The sequence below is a fragment of the Mastigoproctus giganteus genome, chromosome 1 (genome assembly GCF_048544385.1).
Source record: "Mastigoproctus giganteus isolate SK-2022 chromosome 1, ASM4854438v1, whole genome shotgun sequence".
NCBI classification, from domain to species: Eukaryota; Metazoa; Arthropoda; class Arachnida; order Uropygi; family Thelyphonidae; genus Mastigoproctus; species Mastigoproctus giganteus.
Genome location: NC_143575.1, coordinates 231645798 through 231667532, shown reverse-complemented (window position 1 = coordinate 231667532; position 21735 = coordinate 231645798). Strand labels below are relative to the sequence as shown.

The window sequence follows — 21735 nt, the reverse complement described above, 5'->3', positions numbered from 1 at the left end:
TACGGGCGGAAAAAGCCCAAGTTCAAATGCCGTCAATGGCGCACGGAATTTTTATGGTCTGTTTTCACTCAGCGGCTAAGTTATTCTGGCTCGAGTGAAGAAGCAAAGATTTTTATCCCGGAAAATCTGGATTTTGTTCAGCAAAACAGGCAAACGGACCAGAGGATAGGCCCAATTTATGGACATAATAGACATACACGGCCCTCAATATTTTGTAGCCTAAAAAAGTTAGATTACACATTTAAATGCACAAAATTTGTAAGCCGTATACAGGCCCCAAAATCCCATAGAGCCGTTGAACAACAAACCCCTAGATGGTATAAACGCGTTTCAAGTATTATTATCATTTAGAACACTGTATGATTCAAGCTTGGTGCCAAGCATGGGCCATGGGCGTCGTCTTAACGATGATAGAGAGAAGAGATGATAATATTAAAATCGGAAAATTTGTAATTTCTCATATCCGAGATGATATGAATGATAATCTTTTGCCACTGAGGGCAGGGGAAGGAAGAGCTAAATGATCTCTTTGACTTACCATGGTGCCAATATATTTTGGCCAGTAGCTTAGAATTTGGCCTATAAAACTTCAAGTGATAGAAATTGTTTTAGTTGCTAAATAAAGGTGGCGCGATATTTTCGTTTTTATGTAAAAAATCATGTGGAACGAAAAAAAAAAAAAATCTATTGGTTGAAAAATAAACGATTTTATGCTTTCGCGGTAACTTACGACTTTCTTAGGATGTGATTTATTGTTAGTTTGCAAGGAATTAGAAAATCCTTAAGTTGAGAGAGAAATATCTTTATAAAATTTTGCGGCATTGGCTATATTTTCTTTTTAGTTTTTATGTTACTGTCACATCTGACAAGATAAGCTGCTTGAATGAGGTTAATGGCATATTTTATATATTTTATATTATTAAAGAATATTATTGGTGGGCTGTGGCTGATTTTGATTCCCTTCAGCTTCTTTTCTGTCAGAGGTTTGTTGGTAAGAAAAATAATATATTTGTAGGAAAGGAATTCGTTTCGTTAGTATTTCTGGTACTTTTGTAGAGCATTTTGTAATTGGCTGTTTGTAAATCCAGTCTCCAAATTGGTTAGCTAAACTTGACGAATTTTCGTTAGTTGTCTGTTTATATTGGAAAGGCAGAAAGAAATTTTTCGTATTTCGCCTGCCCTTTTCTTTCTTTCTTTTTTTTTTAATGCGTGCACTTTTGAGTTGATAAAATATGCAAAACAAAAACATTTCCATTTCATTTTAATGCATAAAACAATATTAAAATTACTTGATGCAAAAGTTTGTTGCTGAAATGAGATATACATATTCAATGGAGAGCTTTATTTGATATAAAAAGGAAATATAAACCTACAATTTTGTTTTATAATGAACTGGGTAATGTATACAAGATCAATAGCTAATAAACAGAATTAATTAATTAAAGATCTGGTCACAAGATTTTTAGAATGGGGTCATTCACAAATTATGTAATGCGATTTTTTTTAACTTTTAACATTGATATTAATATTAACAATGATCGAAGGAAGCAGTGTTTATACAGCATAAACCAAAAAGAAAAAATAATAATAATAAATAAATAAAAATAACCATATCCTTGCCTATGCCCCTAATAACTTGACCAAACCTTTAAATTGATTCAAACTGCACATGTTCAGAACACTAAGTGGAAGTTTATTTTAGCAGATTACTCTCTTACTCAGAGGTTCCCAGACTTTTATACCTTGCACTCCCTTAAAAATATTTCATAAATTCCATGGCCCTCTCCCCCCCCCCCCTTCCAGAACAAGTGCAAACAGATTAAAGATTAAAACAAAATTGATAAAATGAATGGAATAAAGGCTGAACTACACATTATTGGTTCACCTTGTCACTATGTTCTTCAAATAGGCCTCTGGGGTTGGGTATATTCATACTATGATTTTTAGCGTTTCTCACCAACCATTGAAATAAAAACGAAAACCAAAATCTTAAAAAGATTTAAATTTACAATAAATTTACAGTAGATCAAACAAAACAAAATAAGTGTGATTATACAAATAAAATGTTACTGATAATAAAATACTGAATTAAGATAGGATAAAACAAATGTAGTTTACAGTGAATGTACAAATACAATGATAATAAAATACTGAATTAAGATAGGATAAAACAAATGTAGTTTACAGTGAATGTACAAATACAATGATAATAAAATACTGAATTAAGATAGGATAAAACAAATGTAGTTTACAGTGAATGTACAAATACAACGATAATAAAATACTGAATTAAAATACAATAAAATATACTAGATTAAAAGCGCTAAAATAACTGAAGCTTTCAAAGGCTTCTGCCTTCTTCCTCAACAGTATTTTATTGTCATTGTATTTGTACATTTACTGTAAACTACATTTGTTTTATCTTATCTTAATTCAGTATTTTATTATCAGTAACATTTTATTTGTATAATCACACTTATTTTGTTTTGTTTGATCTACTGTAAATTTATTGTAAATTTAAATATAAAGCTTTTTAAGATTTTGGTTTTCGTTTTTACTTCAATGGTTGGTGAGAAACGCTAAAAATCATAGTATTGTCACTATGTTATGGGCATGGCCAAATTCGGGACAGGTTCAAGCAAAAGAAGTGGGTTTTAAAATGACTTTCAGTTTTGGCTAGCGAAAAAAGGTTATGTCAGTTTACACCAGTATTTTGGGACAGATTCAAGCAAAAGAAGCACTTCCTCTGGAGATGTACCCATAATCTGGAGTATGATCAGTATGAAATGAAATGAATGGAATAAAATGGTGAAAAAATTAAATAAAATTGAAATAAAAAGCTGTGCTTCCCCCCCAAATGTATCCCACATTTTCATGTGAGTTCCTTTCTTCACGTCTATTCTGCAATCATGCTTTTTCAAATTAAATTTTAATTTGTTTTCTTGAGACAAATTAAAATCTCATTGAGAAAGAGTACAGATACTACTAGTATTAAGTGTACTCTTTCAATATTTAGGTCACTGTGTAGATGCTTAGTTTTCATGTGCTGCAATTTACAACACTTGGGCCTTTCTTGATAAGAGTACTGTTTTGTACCCCCACTAATTTTTTTGCTCTTTGTACCTTTTCCAACAGATCTACAGCCTTCCTAAAATGAGGCTTCCAAACCTTTATTCAGTTTTCAAGATATGGCCTAACAATTGGCAATTCCTGTATGTCATTGATAGAATCCCATGAGCTGTTCTAGAAGACTATCTGCACTGCTCAGAAAATATCAGACTGTGTAGTTACCCCTCTTGTTTTTTTCCTTCTTAACTTTGAGTTTGGTACTACCCATAGCATGTTATTTTGGGAGGACCTTACATTTATTAGTGTTTAAGTGGTATGCCAATTACTGTCAACAACCACTCTAGTCACCTTCAAATTGTCAGCAAAATTAAACCTCAAACTTGAAATATGATTAATAAGTATTAAAAACAGTTGGGGGCTAAACACCTTTTTAAATTTCCCATAAGATTTCATAGTAACAGCTTTGATTTCTCTCATAAAATAAATAACAATGTGGGGTATTTTTTTATGAGAAATCCTGTTGTATAACATCTGTGTGACCCCCCCCCCCCCCGATTTATAATACATTGCAAACTTTTTACTCAACTCTTCTCCCACACCTCCACATGCACCATCCTTGTATTACACAATTTGTGAATGACCCTAAACGTAGAATTTTGTAGTCAGATATGTGAATTTAGAAATTTCTTTATGATTTAAATTTTAGTTTCACATGTGCCAAAATACAAGCAGTAATTTAGTTGATGTGGTAAAGATTGAAAATATCAACTTGAAAGCTAAGTTGTATTGGATATTTGAATCATACAAACTTGTAAGTCTGGAAGGAATAATGAGTATTTTTGCCCCTGAGTAATTTAAATACTAATAGAGTTAAGAATAAAGGTAATGGATTTTTTAACTTCATAAAATTATGGAATTAGTATCAATAAGTGATAAACTTGCTAGTGGGTATAAATTAATATCATATGCTCTTACAGAAGCTTGAAAAATAGTTAATCATTAAAGGCTAAAATAAACAAGGAAAGTTAGTTGTAGGTATGAGTGAGTAATATTCACTACTATTCATTCATACCTACCTGCCTTTAAGAGATTTGAAACTAGAAAGTGCAAAAAAAAAAAAAAAAGTGTCAAGTGCATTTCAACAGAAATTATGATATTAGTATTAGCCATATAGTGTAAAAAAACTCCAGGCTTTGGCTGAACAGCCAAAAAAAAAAAAAGTAGATAAGAAAATACAAGTTATGTGCTTCCCTCCTCATGTAGTTAACTATTTAGATCAGGATAGTTACGTAATCTGAACTGTCAGCCCAATTACTGGTGGAGGCAACTTGTTTCTGCAATCAATCAACTCGCTGGCTAAAAGAAAACTTCCTACGATCTAGTCTAAACTTCTTCTCCTTTAATTTTAATTTATGGCCTCCTAGTTCTGGAATTCTTTATAGTTCAGCATCATTCATTCATTTTACTCACCTCTCTCAAAGCCTTATTAACCTTAATCAAATCTCCTCTAAGTTGTCAAGCTGACCTAATCAATCTTTCCTCATGCAGTTGCCAATCTCAATGTGCAAGTTGCCTAGCTTTGAACTCTTTCAAGAAGCTCAATTTCTTTTTTCAGAGGAGATCTCCATCTTTGGATACAATATTCCAGATGTGATCTTACAATTGCCTCATAGCGTGGGATTATGACCTCTCTATCTCTACAGGGTATTGTTTGAAAAATCATCAATAGGACACCATGTGCTTTCCTGGCAGCCTGTTTACACTGCTCAGAAAACCATATCTGCCCATATTGTAACTCCTAGATCCCTTTTGTTCTGTACAGTTTTTAATTCAACCCAGTCAGGTGGATAAGTTGTACAAGATATTTTGGGGTGGTCATTCCCCAAGTGTAACACTTTGCGTACTTTGTATATTAAAACATTGCTGTCATTCTTCCGACCATCCTTGAAGCCTGTTCAAGTCATCCTTCAAGAGATTGTTCTATACATTGAGCTCAAGTGTAACTGTGTACATATAGTTTACCAGGTTAGTTAAACAGGATTTTCCCTTAACAGAACCATGTTGTTTCTATCTAAATGTCCATTTCTATCTAAATGCCCCTGGATTGCACTCTTAATCATTACCTCCAAGATTTTACCTACCACTAAAGTCAGACTAACTGGTTTGTAGTTACCAACTTTATTCTTAGAATCCCCTTATGTATTGGCAATATGTTGGCACTTCTCTAATCCAAAGGAATCTTTCCTGAGTCCAATGATGCAATGCCCTCATAATTGATCTCAGTAGTTCAGTACGCTCTCTGGACACCCATCTCAGAATTACTGGGTGTGTATATATATATGTGTATATTATAATTAATATGACAAATATCCAGTTTATTTAACTTTCTGATATTTTTCTGTTTTTATTCTTTAATACAATCTTTTATATATATATATCAACTCCAGGAGCTTTACTTGCCTTTATGCTCGAAAGTTCATTTTCTAATAAATAATCATCTGTAATTTTGAAATCGCAAATTTTGCGTCTCGGCCCTACTCACATGGCCTCTCCTCAGTACAAAGGGTCTTTCGCCAATAGTGACCAATGCGAAGTGCATATTCAATTCATCAGCAACTTCAGTTGGGTTATCTAAGACTTTCTCTCACCTAGTACACAAGAGTCTAATCTGATTTTCTTCTTCTTCTTTGGCCGACTGGGCTAGCCGGGTGGGTAAAGTGCCTGCCTGGCAACCCAAAGGTCGCGGGTTTGAATCCCGCCTCGGGCTTGGATCAAAGTACTGCAAAAACCTTGGGAGGCGCATTATGGCCAAAGAAGAAGTCGATGGGCCAACAACTACCAAAAAAAAAAAAAAAATCTTCTTTGTATTCTTATAATGAAAAACTCCTTGTCCTCGTTCTTTGCTCTCTTAGCCAGTGTTTTCTCATATTCAACCTTGGCCTTCCTAACCTTATCTGGTACTATCACAGATCAACTTTAGCTGTTGTAGGCTTCAATACTTTTCATTGCTCTGTAACATTCCCCATGTTATTTTTTTCTGCTCTATTAGACTGCCAGCTCCATATTCATTCACTTTGTGCTATATTTTCTTAATGGTATATATGCATTCATGGCTTCTATGATTATTGCAATCCATCCAGTTGATAAATTCTATGACCTGCCCTGCTCTGCCCTGCCCTAAACTGTCAGTCTGCTTTTCTGAAATTAGAACCTGTGCCTTTAACTACTGCAACATCTTTCATGATAAAGAAAAATGTTGCAGCATTATTCAAATAATGACTATGTGATCACTACTTGCCAGCGGTTCCTGTACTGTAAGCTGTGTGAGGTCATTGATCCATGAGTAATGATGAAGTCTAGAATATTTTTACCCTAGTATTTTCTCTATCATGCCAGTACAAATAATAATCTTGTTATTTAAAAAGTTTGTTCCCCATGGTGAGCTTCCCCCCTTATTCCAGTCAATTAGAGGCAAATTGAAATCACTCATAATAAAGACTTGCTTGCCTATTCCAATTGCATATAGAGACTCTTTTCATACTCTTCACAGTCTTCTGGTCTGTATATTACCTGATTCTCGCTATAGCTTTGCTTCCATCTAACTCATGCCACACAAATTCTATGGGTACACAGAAATACTTGCTTCTGACTCAGCAAAAGTTCTTTTTGTGCTTTAGCTACTTTTCATAAGATACATTACCCCACTATCCCTTCTGTTTTCCTTGTCTTTTCTAAATACATTATATGGGGGGGGGGGTTCAAAAAAGATTTGTATTCACCCAAAAGTTGTGATGGAAAGATGATTTTTTTTTGTTTGATACATTGAAATCTTTATAGCAATCACCAGTGCCATGCAAAGATACTTGGGGGCCCAGATGCAAATGGGGGATAAGGGGGCTTGTTTTTTTATCATGGTTTGAGACTTTGATGGCTCCCTCGATTGGGCCCCCTAGATCAGGGGCCCTGGTGTAGTACATCCCATTCACCCTCCATTTGCACATTCCTGGCAACAACAGAAATATTGGTTCCAATCTGACAATTAATTTTTTTTTTCTTTGCGGCACTGAATGAAATGAAGTTTCACAATGGATAAAGTGGAATACAGATCATGATTAGGTTCCTTTTTCTGCAAGGGAAAACACCCAAAACAATCCATGAAATGGTTGCTGCTTATTGAGAAGACTGCCCAGGTTACAGTGTTGTTGCACATTGGTATAAACAATTCAAATGTGGTAGAACTTCGGTGCATGATAAAAAAAAGTCTTGGGATGCCCAGCAACTGCTGTAACAGAAGATTGTTGCAAGAATTGAGGCATTAATCCTGGAAGGTTGCCATATTAGCATCAAATAAATAGCTGCAGAGCTTCAAATTTGTGTAGGGCTGTGGGAAAACATCATCCATCAACAGTTGCATATGAGTAAAGTGTCTGCTAGATAGGTTCCCACACTTCTGACCCCAATCTGAAGAAGGAAAGAGCATAATGTGCACATGAAATGTTGTCAGTGTACCAGGAAAAGCAAGATAAGTTTTTTCACAGCTGGTCACCATGAATGAAACTTGGATCAATCACTATGATCTCAAAACTAAACAAATGTCAAAACAATGGAAGCATGTAGAATCACCATCCCCAGAAAAGGCAACAAAGTGTTGGAAAGGTGATGCTAGCAGCTTTTTTTTTGGATCAGCATGGTGTAATACTTTTTTTTTTTTTTATGAAAACCCCAAACACGAAAGGTATCAAAACCTTTAGTACTTAGTACTGTGCATGGGTTGAAGGAGAAGTTTGGGGGGGAGGGGGTGCTGGAAACTTTTCTCTAGAGACTAAACATGGGTTTCACCACTTCAAGCCTCCAATAAGCAAAGTGGTGGTTTCATCACCGGTTGATGAAAGTCATCTACCACCTACTACAGATTACCTTCAAAAGGGCTGTACTGTGACAGCAAAGTATTATTCCAACCTCCTCATAAAGTACTGCTATGAAAGAAAAAAAGACAGGGTAGGCTGTTAAAAGGTGTATGCCTGCTCCACCATAATTCCTCTTTGCATTATAGTGGAGCAGGCATTCTTTCTTTACATGCTTTATACATTATTTATACATATGTACACATTCTTTGCATGCTGCAGTGAGATGTGCCCACAAATGTGGGTTTGAAATATTGCTGCATCTTACTTATTCCCCCAACCTTGCACCCTCAGATTTCTTCCTCTTTCCTGCCCTGAAGTTCTTTTTTTTTGTGTAAAATGCTTTACTGCTGATGATGAGGTGGTTTCTGCTGTTGAGTCATCGTTTGAAGGACAGTCAGAGGATTTCAACAAACTTGGCCTGTGTAAGTGTATTGAGAAGTGGCAAAAATGTATCATTTTGTCTGGTGACTATGTTGAAAAGTTTAATACATGGTGTTTGTTTGTTTCAACATTTTGTCACAGCTACTTCTGAGTGAATACAAATCTTTTTTTGAACCCCCCCTGCATACAATAGTGGAACGTCATCTACAATTTCTGGGGTAACACCATGTTTCTGTTAGCCCTATTATGTTAACATTAGTTGTCCTAACCATATGTTTAGTGTAAGTTAGGTCTGATCATTTGGCTGCATTTATTAAATTGATAGAAAATCTAAAAACAGTCAGAAATATACAGTGGGCGCCATATATCAGTTTATCAAGGAGAGGTACAACTTACTCAGAAGTAAATTACAAAACACAATTTGTTAAAATGTCATAAATAGCATCATCTAATGTTAATACTAATAGAGTATGGACATGAGACTTTGAGAATTAAATTGTACAAATTATTTTGTGGTAAACTGACATAGTTTACCCAGTAGATAATCCATTTCCTGTAAATTGTCTAGTAATTATTTGATAAAATTAAATCAACACAACTTTAATACAGATGTATTCACTTGTTTTGTATTAAAACTATACTACACCAAATATCTTTACATTTTGTCAGAATTGAGGTCCAGAGACAAAGTAATAATCAGATTTTGGTAACATTATTTGCAAATTTTAAAATGCAGAAGTAATTAGTAGATGGAAAAGAAGAAAATTTCTTAGGGACCTTTATATCAACTAAAAAAAAAAAGAAAGATAACAAAGAAAAACATGATAGTGGGTGGTGAAGTCATGAAGTTAATATAATTTATATAAAAGGTCTAGTAAAGCAGCCCATTAAGAGAATATTTCTTTAGTAAGCATATAACAAGGAAATAAAATTAATTTCCAGAAAAATTAAAAATAAAATGTATATTTTTAGTTTTGTTGCAATTTATTAATGAAGTACATTTTTTGTTCTCATTATTTGATTGTCTTTTTTGTTTCTATTTTTGGAGAAAACTGAACTTATTTTCTATTCCCATTACTGAAGTTGAGTGTATTTTGTTCATTTCTTATACTGAAATTCTTTATCTATTTAGAGTTCTTACACTGAAAATTCCAAATGTTACATGGAAACTAGTAATTTTCATTAAAAGCTTTCTCAGTATTGTATTTAGTTTGGATATAATGGAAAGCACTATCATCTCTTTTAAGTGAGTTGCTAACTCTTTCACTTTTCCATTCCTTGCATGCCTGCTTTACGTCATTCTAATAATTTCCTTATATTATTATTAGCCATATGATGCAAGGAAGCCTGAGGCTTATGCTGTACCTGTCAAAAAAAAAATTCTGAGTTACCTTGAGAGAGAGAGAGAGAGAGAGAGAGAGAACACAACAGTCAGAGCAGAAGGGAATCGCCACGAAAGAGAAGGATGATATCCAGTTCAAGACCCTGGGTGTGCCAAGCCCATACTCACCAGATACGAGCCCCCGGCAGTGGCGTAGTTACTATGTAGTAAAGCAAGGCAATTGCCTCCAGGCCTGGGCCCTTTAGGGGCCCGGCATCTCTGGCTGTCTCCTGTTTTTGCAATTTTCATTAATTAAGTAGGGGGCCGAACATGTTCTTTGCCTCCTGGCCCGAAAAAGGATAGCTACGCTACTGGCCCCTGGGGTTATATAGTATAGTTTTTTTAATAATTTTATTGTGTCATTCATTTTACTTTTCATTGCTTAGTATCATTTCATCTATTTGGGAATACTTAATGAAAGAAAATTTATATGTCCTCTAGCAATTTATATACCCTCTAGCAATACAAAAAATAGCACTTTGGCTATTGTTGTATATAGCATATTACCAGAGATTTTGAATTTTCATGTATACCAGTTGGGTCAAAAGTTAGGAATTTCTTGAAATCTTTTTGACATTGAATTATTTAGTTGATTTGTTAATTTATTTCATTTATTTGTTTTTATATATATTTATCCTTGTTTTATTTTGGTGGCATTGCCAAATTATGATCAGTGAAGTGGTTTTCTCATTTATCTAATAATAAATATAGTAAAATATAGAAATTTCAATTCTTTTGGCACACCCTATATATAAATCAACATAATATAAAAATATAATATTCAATAGCATGTAAATCCTGTATACCTAACTGTTATGACTTCCATTTAACTGGCTGTAATGACTAGGAAACTTCTTAAATTGATTTGTGCTTTTTTATGTGCACTAAATCATTACTTCACACTTGAACCTTCATCTCCACAGTTTTTTTCTCTGTCTTTTTTTCTCTAAAGTTGATAATCAGCTATTTAGATTGTTTGTATTTATTGACAGTGAATCCGTTATCCAAAAATGTTAACTATTCGGATATGGCCTTCTCGTTCCAAATATAATTGACATTTTTCTTGATTAACCTTTACTGTTAATTATTGAGCCAGTCAAGCATGAGGTTTTAACATTGAAGGTGCATTTTAGGATGGTATAAACATGCAGTTTACAGAATAGTATAGTAAACAGTATAGTGATAGAAAAAAAAACATATTTTTTAAAATTAATATATATATACATATTATTTCACTTTTCTTCTTTATGTATATTAATGATTTTTTTTTTTGTTTAGTTTGTTTTATTTTGTTAGTGAAGAGACTACGAATGTTTGGAAAAAAATATTGTTCTTGTTTCTTTTATTTATAATGAAAATATTTCTTTTATAATATGATTTATGATGAAAATTGCATATAAAAATTCCTAATTTTTTAAACCAGATTTTCAGAAAATAGTTGTTATCACTGATGGTGACCATATTTTATAATATGGTAAAATGTACAGCAATATTAGTAATACTAGAAGAATAAGGCAAGAAATCACATTCTTAACATAAAAGTATACTTCGGAATTCACCTTAAGTTTTCGCTTAAAATAAGCACTTATCTCCATGTAAATAGTGAGAAAAATTCTTAGTTTATTGGTTCTCAGTAGTAATTACAAAAAGATCCAATTAACTCAACAGCCTTGCATAATTATGAAAATGTTTTGAACCCACTTTGAAATTCAGTTTCAAGTCCAAGAGGAAAAGAAAGAAAATCAAATTATTCTTTTCCTCTTTCCTTAAATCTGACTAATATTGTACACATTTGTATTCTTACTAATAATTAATCAGATTTATTTCATAATTATCTCTCCAAATTTTCCTGCAATATTTGTACATGGAAACTTACACATTCTGATTGTATTAGTACTGCATATGGGTAGCAATAACTCCAGAGAAATGTACCAGCTCTGTGGTACTGCACTCAGGGTGGTAGAGAATGAAAAAGATCTGGGGGTAATTGTGCAGTCAGATATGAAGTTTTCAGAGCAGTGCAGACAGGCTGCCAGAGCAGGTCATGGGGGTCTTGTCAATGATATACAGGAATTTTACTAGTAGGGAAATGGAAGTGATTATCTCTTTGTATAAGGCAATGGTCAGGCCACACCTTGAATACAGTGTACAGGTCTGGAGGCCTCTTTAGGAAGGATGTAGAGTTGCTAGAACGAGTACGGAGCGAGCTACTAGAACGAGCAACAAGATTGGTGAGGGGAACAAAGGGGTCCTCTTACCAAAAAAGGCTTAAGTTCTGCAAATTGCAGCATCTAGAGACTAGGCACTTGCGAGGCGATCTGATTGAGGTGTATAAGGCCTTGAATGGTTTGAACTGTCTCAATGCTGATGGGATTGTTCCTCTTGCTCAGATTATGAACCTGAGGGGGCACACATTTGATTTAAGGAAAGATAGATGTAGAATAGATGTGCAAAAATTTGCCCTTAGTCAGTGGGTAGTTGATTGCTGGAGAAAATTTCTATCTGTCATTGTGAAAGTTGATAGCTTAAATAAAGTCAAGGAAGAACTAGACAAGTTTTGGAGTGAATGGATGGGTGAAATGGGAAGGTTTTTTTTTTGGATGATGCTGTATAAGCTTGCTTTCTTGCATCATATGCCTTTACTAATGCTAATTACTTACACATTCTGATTAGAATATCTTCTTTTCTCTCCTCTGCTCAACTCTTCTACTTAACTGAAAGTAGTCAGGTATTTATGTAGAGATAAGTGTTTATTTCTAACTTAATTTAGATTCATCTTAGGTATTGTTTAATGTAAAAAAGTGTAAATTAAATAACTGTTTTTTAAATCCTATGTGATTAAATCCTGAGATTATTGTTATAATTGTAATTTCATTATTGTTTTATAGTTCATCCTCTTCTTAGCCATATCAAATTTCAGTATGGATCAAACAACAAAACAAAGTATAGAAGGTATGTTTATTTTTCAGTGTAACAAAGTATAATTTAAAAAAACTTGTAGTTTATATACACACAATAAAAACAGTAAATTTAAGATGAATTAGTTTAAATTTATCTAATTTTTACTTTAAGTGGATTTGTAGGCAAGATAATTGTTTTGGGCTATTGTAATGATAGCAATAGCACTTTTATTGACATCATAAGGACATTAGAAATTTTTTTTTTTTTTAATTTTCCAAAAAGCCGTGATATAAAAAAGAATTAATGTAAAAGTATTTGGATATATTGCCTTAATAACAACATTTTAATAAAAAATTAAGTAACTTAATTTTTAGTCTACAAACAGTCTAATTTGGGGATATTCGCAGGAGACCCTTTTCCCTCGAGTTAGTCTCTTGGAGGTGAGATTTGGATTAAACTAGGTTTTGTGGGTTAAATACTAATTAAAATATTTTGCATGGGGAGGGAGAGAGAGAGAGAGGGGCCCCCTTTTTTACACAAGTTCCATATGTATCTTTAGTAATGTTCAAAGTTTTGAATGTGAGAGTAGCTTTCCTTCACTTTTATTCCTAGAAGCACTATTATCAAGGCCCTCACGGGTAGCACATTTGATAGAATTGCGATCCTCCCTACACCGGGTGGAAAAGGCTTGAGTTCAAATCCCTTTGATGATAGGAGGAATTTTTATGGGCCCCTTTCACAAAACAGCTGAGTTATTTGGTCTCGGGCGAGGGTAGCATGGTTTTTCTCCAGGAAACTCAGAGTTTTTCGTTCTGAAAACAGAACGTTGATCTCAGAATGCATGCAATTTACAGACAATATACCCGGAGCAGTATGGGCTTAGTCACTGATGCTCCTAAAATCCTACTCCAACAATTATTATCAACTTCTGATTACCTCCAGCACCACCCAATTATATTTTAGGGCCCTTTGCTTGCTTGCCCAAACTTAATCAGTGAAAATTGTAGATACAGTCCCTTCCACTTTATCACCAAATTATCATTTGGTGTTGCTTAAATTTCTTTGAAAGATTGACTGTATATGAAAAGTGTTGTGATGTGATGTTATACTTTATTTGCATGTGTGGTTACTTAGTTTGATTTAAACTTCATCTGATTTATGTGAGAATGGTTCGAATAAGAATGAGAACTTTTTTATTATTGGCTTTGTTAACCTGGTAGTGCTGCATTAAACAGGTTCTTAGCTTTCTTTCTTATTTCTGTAAACTGTTTTTGGGAATACTTAATGAAAGAAAATTTATATGCCCTCTAGCAATCACTTTGGCTATTGTTGTATATAGCATATCACTAGCATATAAAAGGTCATACCAATGTTTGACCTTTTACAAATGGATTGGAATATTTTTTTTGATGAAACATTATTTTCAATAAAAACAAGTTATTTCAATAAAAGAAATTTTCAATAAAACAAATCTTCTCTTAATTTACTAAAAAAAAAAAATTATTAACATAAAATATAAATATGGAACTATTATTTTTGAATTTTCGTTTTTAAAGTGTTAGGTGCAAGATATTTCAAATTTCCATTCTTGCATTTTCTGCTTATATATTATTGTATATAAATATTAAAACGCAGACATTCACTTCTTCAGTTTCGCAGAAAGCTATGTTTTTCTTAATTTTCGTGTGCAGAAAATGAATTTCAGTAATGTACAGATGTCAAATTTTATTGTGAACTTGAAAGTCAGCCATGAAACATATGAAATTCCCATTACAGTTTATGAAGGTCATGCTATAAAAAAAAAATCACATTTTTGGGTGGTTTCAAAGGTTTCAGGAGGAAAATTTTTTGCTTGAAAGTGGAGAAAGATGTGGTTGCCTGCCAACATTCTGAAATGTGAAATGACTAAAATATCAGTGAAGTTCACATCATTTGATTGGATTGATAGCTGGATTCAAGAAATTTCTCCAAGGAATCATCCTTTCATTGGGTTCAATTCAGGACATTTTGACTGAGGATTTGAGCATGCTGCAAGTGAGTGCCAAGTGTGTTCCACACATTTTCACTTGAGTTCAATAACAGCATCAAGACCTCATTTCATCTGAGTTGTTCAAGCAAGCTGTGTATAGCTTGCATTTTTTTTAACAAAATGCAGGGTGTATTGAGATTATGCTGATTGCATTTTTGGATACTACCTAGATGGCATTATCAGAATTTGTTCTGCAAGGTGTCACTTAATGCAGCCTGCTACAACAGAGCAGTTAAGAGATGTTATCTGTAGTAAATGATTAAAAAAAAGTGGTGCAGTAGTTGGATCCTTCACCATGAAAATGTGACATATCAGACATCATTCATTATTAGACAATTTTTGACTGACAAAAACATTCCCATTATGCCACACCCACCTTATTAGTCTGATTTGGTACTATGCTGATTTTGACTATTCCCAAAATTAAAACAGGACAGAAAGGAAAATTATTTCAGACAAATTCAAGAACGCCAACCAAACACAACAGACTGTCTAAAGGCATTCACATATGAACACTTCCAAAAATTTTTTGATCAGTGGCAGGCATGATTGAACAAGTGTGTGATTACAGAATGAGCTATATTAATTGCAGTGTAAGCAGTCATAATAATTTGCAATCACAATAATTATATTGTAATTGTAGAAGGAGCTTGTATATTTTTGTATATAAATATTAAGCATAAACTGAATAAGATTATTAAATTAGTCACTGAATGAAATTAACTTTTTGCAACAGACTTATTGATTGATAATTATATATATATATATATATGACTTTTTCTTTTTATGGAGTAATGCCTACTGTGAGGTATAGCAGGACCAATAAACATAAGTTTAATGATCACGCACTGCACCTCGTGTTTTCATGCAATTACTTTTCAAAAATTGCTCTAGTAAAATAGTAAAACTGTGTATTTTAGAAAAAGTTGGTCATTGACCGTGAACAAAAAAGTTTTGTGTAAATGTGTGTGTGTTTTTTTGTTTTTTTTTGCAGTGTGAGAGCACTGTCGGGTTAAGAAACACAGGGCATGAAGCCACTCTGGTGAAATTATTGAGTGGAGGAGTAATCATTAGCTGTAGTAGGCATAGCAAAACTGGTTTAATTAGAATTTAGCATCACATCTAGCATTAGTAGAGGCATATGATCCAAGAAAACAAGCTTATACAGCATCAACCAAAAAAAAAAAAAAAAAAAAAAATTTCCTATTTCACTCATCCAGTCACTCCAAATGTTTGTCTTGTTCAGCCTTAAATTTATTTAAGCTATCAACTTCCTCAACAACAGATGGAAGTCTGTTCCAGCAATCAACTACCTGCTGGCTAAAGGCAAACTTCCACACATCTATTCCACAATTGTCTTTCTTCAATTTGAATCTATGTCCCCTCAAGTTCTTAATCTGAGCAAGCGGAAGTATCCCATCAGCATTGAGCAGGCTCAAACCATTCAAGGCCTTGTACACCTCAATCAGATCATCTCACAGGTGCCTACTCTTCAGATTCTGCAACTTGCAGAATTTAAGCCTCTCTTGGTAAGAGCACCCCTTTGTTCCTCTCAGCTTGCTTTTTTGCATCATATGCTTCAACTAATGCTAATGCTAAAAGTTAGTGCATAGGATCATTTTAGTTCATAGTAAATCACCAAAGTAGGTGAAATGGCATCGTTTTTGATATATCTCATATTGTGAATGCCTTCACAACGAGTTACTCTGATATTGCACTACCTCCAATAAGCAATGCTTTGCCAATGCAGAAGACTAATGTTACTTATTCTCGGCAAATACCACCCCTGGGTGGTGGTGGTATTCGCCGAGAATCCACTGGTGAAGCATTGCCCATTTGAGAATGCAGTGTTGAAGCTTTGCTTATTCTGGGAAGTTCAATATCAGGGCAACTCATTATGAAGGCATTCACAATATGAGATATCACAAAAATGATGCCTTGTTCGATTGCTGATAACTTGTTCGATTAGTGAATTTTCCATAGTCTGAGGTTTTCGGCACTAAAACCTTTTTAGGGTAAACATTTTGATATAATGGAAGTGCCATATTGCAGTTGTTTTCATTGATATCCATAATTGGATAGTGTCAACCATGTGAAGCACAGTGAAGCATTTGCCTTTAAGTTCTGATTTTTCTGAACAGTTCTGAATTACTTAGTGGATTGTTGCTCTGTCTCATTGTAATGTGATGTAAATACCATAAAACAATAAAAACAATTTGCACTTTCCGGTTTATTGGGCTTTTCTGTTAGCGAAATCTATTATAAACGGGTAGTAAACTTAATCTTATTGCATTTGCAATAATACTGATAACTGGAATTCTGTGAGTTTTTACGTTATGGTATTATGGTGAAATGAGTTCCCCTTCACTGAAATCTTCAATCATATAAAAAATCATAAATAAATTTTCAGAATCTTCTCTTCATTCCTATTTACTTATTACAATGGTGAAGGGAAAGGGACCAATGGCAAGTGCAAGTGCTGGCAGTGCTAGGAAACAAAAGGAAATTGATTTAGAAATGAAGATGATTAATTAAGAAGTACGAAGCAAGACAAAGTTTGTCATCTATTGCACGGAATTAGGTCTTGCTGCTTTGACAGTAAATACTATTTTAAGGGACAGTGTGCATATAAAAGAACATGTTAAAGGATTAACATATTTAAGATCAACAGCGATCACAAAACAGCGTTCAGGTGCTATATCGAAGATGGAAAAGCTATTAATAGTATAGATGGAAAATCAGATCCAGAAGCAAGTGTCCCTGAGTTCAATGGCCATTCAAGCAAAAGCAAGAAGTATTTATGAAGATATTAAGGATAAATACGGCAAACCCCAAGCCAAGTTTGTTACAAGCAAAGGGTAGTTCGAGGTGGTTTAAGTTTAATAGGTTCAAGCATCGCGCTGGTTTCCAAAACATTAAAGTATGCGGTGAAGTTGCCAGTGCCGATTCTGCAGCTGCAGAGAAATTTTATGATGTGTTGGAAAAAACCCCTTCTAAATCTCCACAGCCCTCAACTTCTGCAGTGGCATGCTTATCAGCTGGAGAGTTAATTCTGGCAACGATGCTTGAAAGGTAAAACATGCTGTCATTATGCCTGTCTCCTCTCTCTTTTTGTAATTTTATGATTTTAAAATTTTTGTAATTTTGTAAACTTTTGTAATTTTTCCTGCACATTTGTGAGTGCTGCATAAGCATTTAGGGAAATTCTGACTTATGTAGAGCTCCGCGGAACACAACCCTATGTAAGTCGGGGAGTGGCTGTATTTTCATCAGCACTACCTATATCATTAAATTTTCTATTTATTTGTGTTCTAAGTTTTTTTATCTTTTGCTTCATTAATCCATATTGCTTAATCCGGATCTTACCTCTCCTATTACCTCTCCTCCCAGTTACTCCGGATTATCGAGGGTTTACTGTATTATTATTATTATAAATTTATTTCTCTGTTGAGGAAACACTCCCCGGGACAGCCATTGGCTAGAGAGGTGTGAGTTACATTCTAAGGTATGAGTATTTGGTAATGAGTTTAATGAACAGAATGTTAAGAAATTTGAAATTCTCAGTTTAATGTTTCCAATAGGCAGAGTAAAATATTTATAAATTCTGAAATAGTACTTAAAAATGATCTTTAACTTATGTATCTGAATCTTTTCATTTTTATTTGTGTAGTTAATATTTCATACCCTTAGGTAATTTTCACAAGTAAGAAGTTCTAAACCTGTAGTCCCTTGGAAAACTTCTTAACCGGGTTCTACTATATTTCAAATTAATTACATCATAAGAAATTTCTGGGAATGAGGCTATATTATGTAGCTGCGAATTTGAACCTCTTCATAAACAGATTAGTTTTGAAATAATTTTTGAGTTTTTTTTTTTGTACTTATTAATGTAATAAATTATAGTTAATAAATATTCTAAATTGTTGTAGTCACATAGGCCAGCTTATTTTTGTATTTAGTGTTTAGAAAGCTACAGCTTAATATTCATATAGCTGTTTTTATTGATATTTTGGCAAGAACTTTGTAATTTGAGACTAGTAAATTGTAGTTTAGCAAACTATAATAGTCAGTTTAGTGCCTCTAAAGTGTGATAAATAAATAGCTGCTGAATTCATAGTAAGATAATTTGTAATTTTAAATTTTAATTAGAAGAAATTATGGATTAATCTAGAAAAGTGAATGGTATCATGCCAAACAATGTTTTATCTAATGGTGGAATTGCCAGCAGCAAGTATCCTGTGAATTTTGGCCTTTTTGTTTATACTCATTGTCATATGTATGCCAAAATTTTCCTAGCTGAGAGAGGGATTTCTTTGTGCAAGATGCTGAAGGATGACAAATTAAATTCAAAGCTCAATCAGGCATGATTGATCTTTGAATACTATCAGGCATGATTGAGTCACTGAAGAAGCAAGTTGATGCCCTAGAGCTACTTCAGTCTGGAGGGTCATGTGGCTGATGCTATGTTGGATGATGTGCTTCCATATCCAGCCCCAGAAATATGTCATCTGGAAATATATATCATTTGGTTCCACAAGAGGTAGTCTTAACTACCTCTTGTTGGACCCAGTTAATACCTTTACTTTCTCACTCCATCCCCATGCTCTGAACTATATAATATCACTTGCCCATTAAAAGAGGTCTTAGGTGATGAAAAAGTTTAAAAATAATGAGTAAGTCATCAAAACTGAATTTGTGGATCTACCAACAACTACAAAGCTTCTTTGGGAAAGTCATTCAGAAGTTAACATAATTATGGCAGTAAAGAAGGAGGCTATCTTGAGCAGTGACAATAACTGTATTATTGAGCATATGAAGTACCCTTTATGTATTAAATAACTTCCAAGTGTGCAGCACACATTATCGTTAATACATGTACTTTTTTGCAAATAAGTGTAGTTAACAGACAATGAAATGTAAAAAACTTATAAAATTGTTTATATCGGGCATGTCAAACTGGAGGGTTGCATATACAGTCCTGAAATGTTTATTATACAGCTCCCAAGTTGCAACTTTTACAGGTTGACAATGCTAAACCTGTATGAAGATAATTAATGGTAAGTGGTAATACTTACAGGTGATACATTAATATAAAATTTAAATAAAATTGATAAATGATAGAAGCTCTCATAAATGTTCCTGGTCTAAAAATCATATTTTTGTGCAAAGAGAAATATGTGGAAATATTTTAATATACTGTATTTCTTTCAGTAATGCTACTCCCGTGTGCTGCATGTACACTAATGTTAGCCTATGAACACGTCTGGGTTTGACAGTCTTGGACTATATTATCAACTGTTAATTAGTTAACTTGTGACCCATGGAAGTGTGTGTGTGTGTGTGTGTGTGTGTGTGTGTGTGTGTGTGTGCGCGCGCGCGCCATCTGTCCATCCAGTTACTTTATTGAAAAAAGAACTGTTTTATGTTAAAAGTTCATAAAGTTCTGCTATTGTAGCATATACTTTTTTTATATCCTGTAAATGTTGTAAGGTTTAAATTTTGCTTTACTAAATTTCAATAATACTGTTTTCTCTTGCTGGTTAATGTTCTTTTTCTTTTGCATCAGGCAGCAGATTGAGGGATTCATCCAATAATTTTAAGGATATGGAAGATGAAGATGAGTATGAATTTCCTAAGACACTAGAGGGATTTGGCTACAGATTTAATGATTGTAAGTTGCGAGCTTAGTTTGTATCATTGCTTGCTAATTCAAATTATGTATATTATTTTTAAGAATTATTGAAAGTTATACTAAAATATCTGATAAAGATTCTTTAGTTGGAAATTAAACATAGAAGTGGATTCAATAAGCATGATTTTCTTACTATAGTAAATTTATGTACTTGCACATTGCATTGTGTGGTACACCAGTCCCCCCCCCCCACATCATTGCATGGGTGCTTAAGTTTCTCCACACTGCATTGTGATAGATCTTTATTTTTTTGATAGAGCTGTACTCAAATATCTCAATCAAATGATTTTGCCCATACAATTAACATTTTTCTTCTGGGAAGTCTTGATGATAGTGCCTCATGGTCTGGCTGTAAGTCTCAGTGACTCAATCTTTTCTGCAAATGTATCCTCCAAAGTTATCAAAACATCATTGCATGCCAAAGTTTTTTGGTCAGATCAGTGAAAATGAAATATTGAAGTTTATGCAGAAAGCATTCTGTACATGGAAGCAGCCTCTGTCAACAAAGAATTGTGATAATGATATAGCTCTTTGTAGGCTCTTCAGTGTAAAAAGGGAGTTATTTCACACTGTCTCAAGCTAGAATACACGAAGACAGAAAGATATATAAACCTTCCAACTCCTGTTATAATACTATTGTCATAATACCCTGCAACATTTGGGTTCGAGCCCGTCACCACCAAATACGGAGAATGCGGAAAGGTCAGGGAATGACCACCGCATATCCCGGAGCAATATGGCCTTAGTTGCTAATGCTCCTAAAAACCAAACAACAACCTGCAACATTTCTCGGTCCATTAAACAAGTTCAGCTGTCTTTAATAACTCTACATTTTCCATTAATCTCCATTGCTCCTAATAATTCCCTTAACAAATTTATACCTTTAACACCTGACATGTTAAAAAAAACTCATCATTTTTCTTGTTCAATAAAAGCAAGCTTTTTAACTGCAAGTTTTAACCAAGTCCCTGTTTTTCTTTTAACAGTGCATAGCACTTATACTGTTATTACTCTCTCTTTTTTTTCTCTAGGGTGGCCACACATGGTCAGATTTTACAAGATACGAGGTCTGTTCAATAAAGAATGGTCATAATTTTTCATGAACAACTTTATTGTTTGTTATTTCTGGCTGAGCTGCAGAATTTAAGACCGAACCAAGCTGCATCACATAGCAACTGTGCAATTCACTTGTGTGCATGGTGTGACCTTAGCGGTCAGTTAAGTTTATGCTTGTTCAGTTTTTCCTATGTAACAACGGACGTAATATGCAAGGAACAGTATGCTGCTCTTAAATTTTGTTTCTGTCTCAAGAAAACGTCAACTGAAACGTATGAAATGTTAGAGGCCTGTGGTGAATTTATGCTTCCATATAGCA

The 21735-nt window shown here is 33.8% G+C and overlaps 1 protein-coding gene across 2 annotated transcripts in view; it reads left to right on the top strand.

The window, feature by feature from the left end:
* Window positions 1-767: 767 nt before the first annotated feature.
* The window catches only part of LOC150091595 (cotranscriptional regulator ARB2A homolog), a 149924-nt gene continuing 128956 nt past the window's right edge, over window positions 768-21735 (top strand). Inside the window, exons 1-3 of one of the 2 annotated variants that reach the window (XM_090384792.1) lie at window positions 768-888; window positions 12627-12690; window positions 20235-20339. In XM_090384792.1, coding sequence (XP_090240918.1) covers window positions 12660-12690; window positions 20235-20339 — 136 coding nt within the window. In that variant the 5' untranslated portion in view covers window positions 768-888; window positions 12627-12659. The other variant, XM_090384802.1, reaches the window with a different exon arrangement.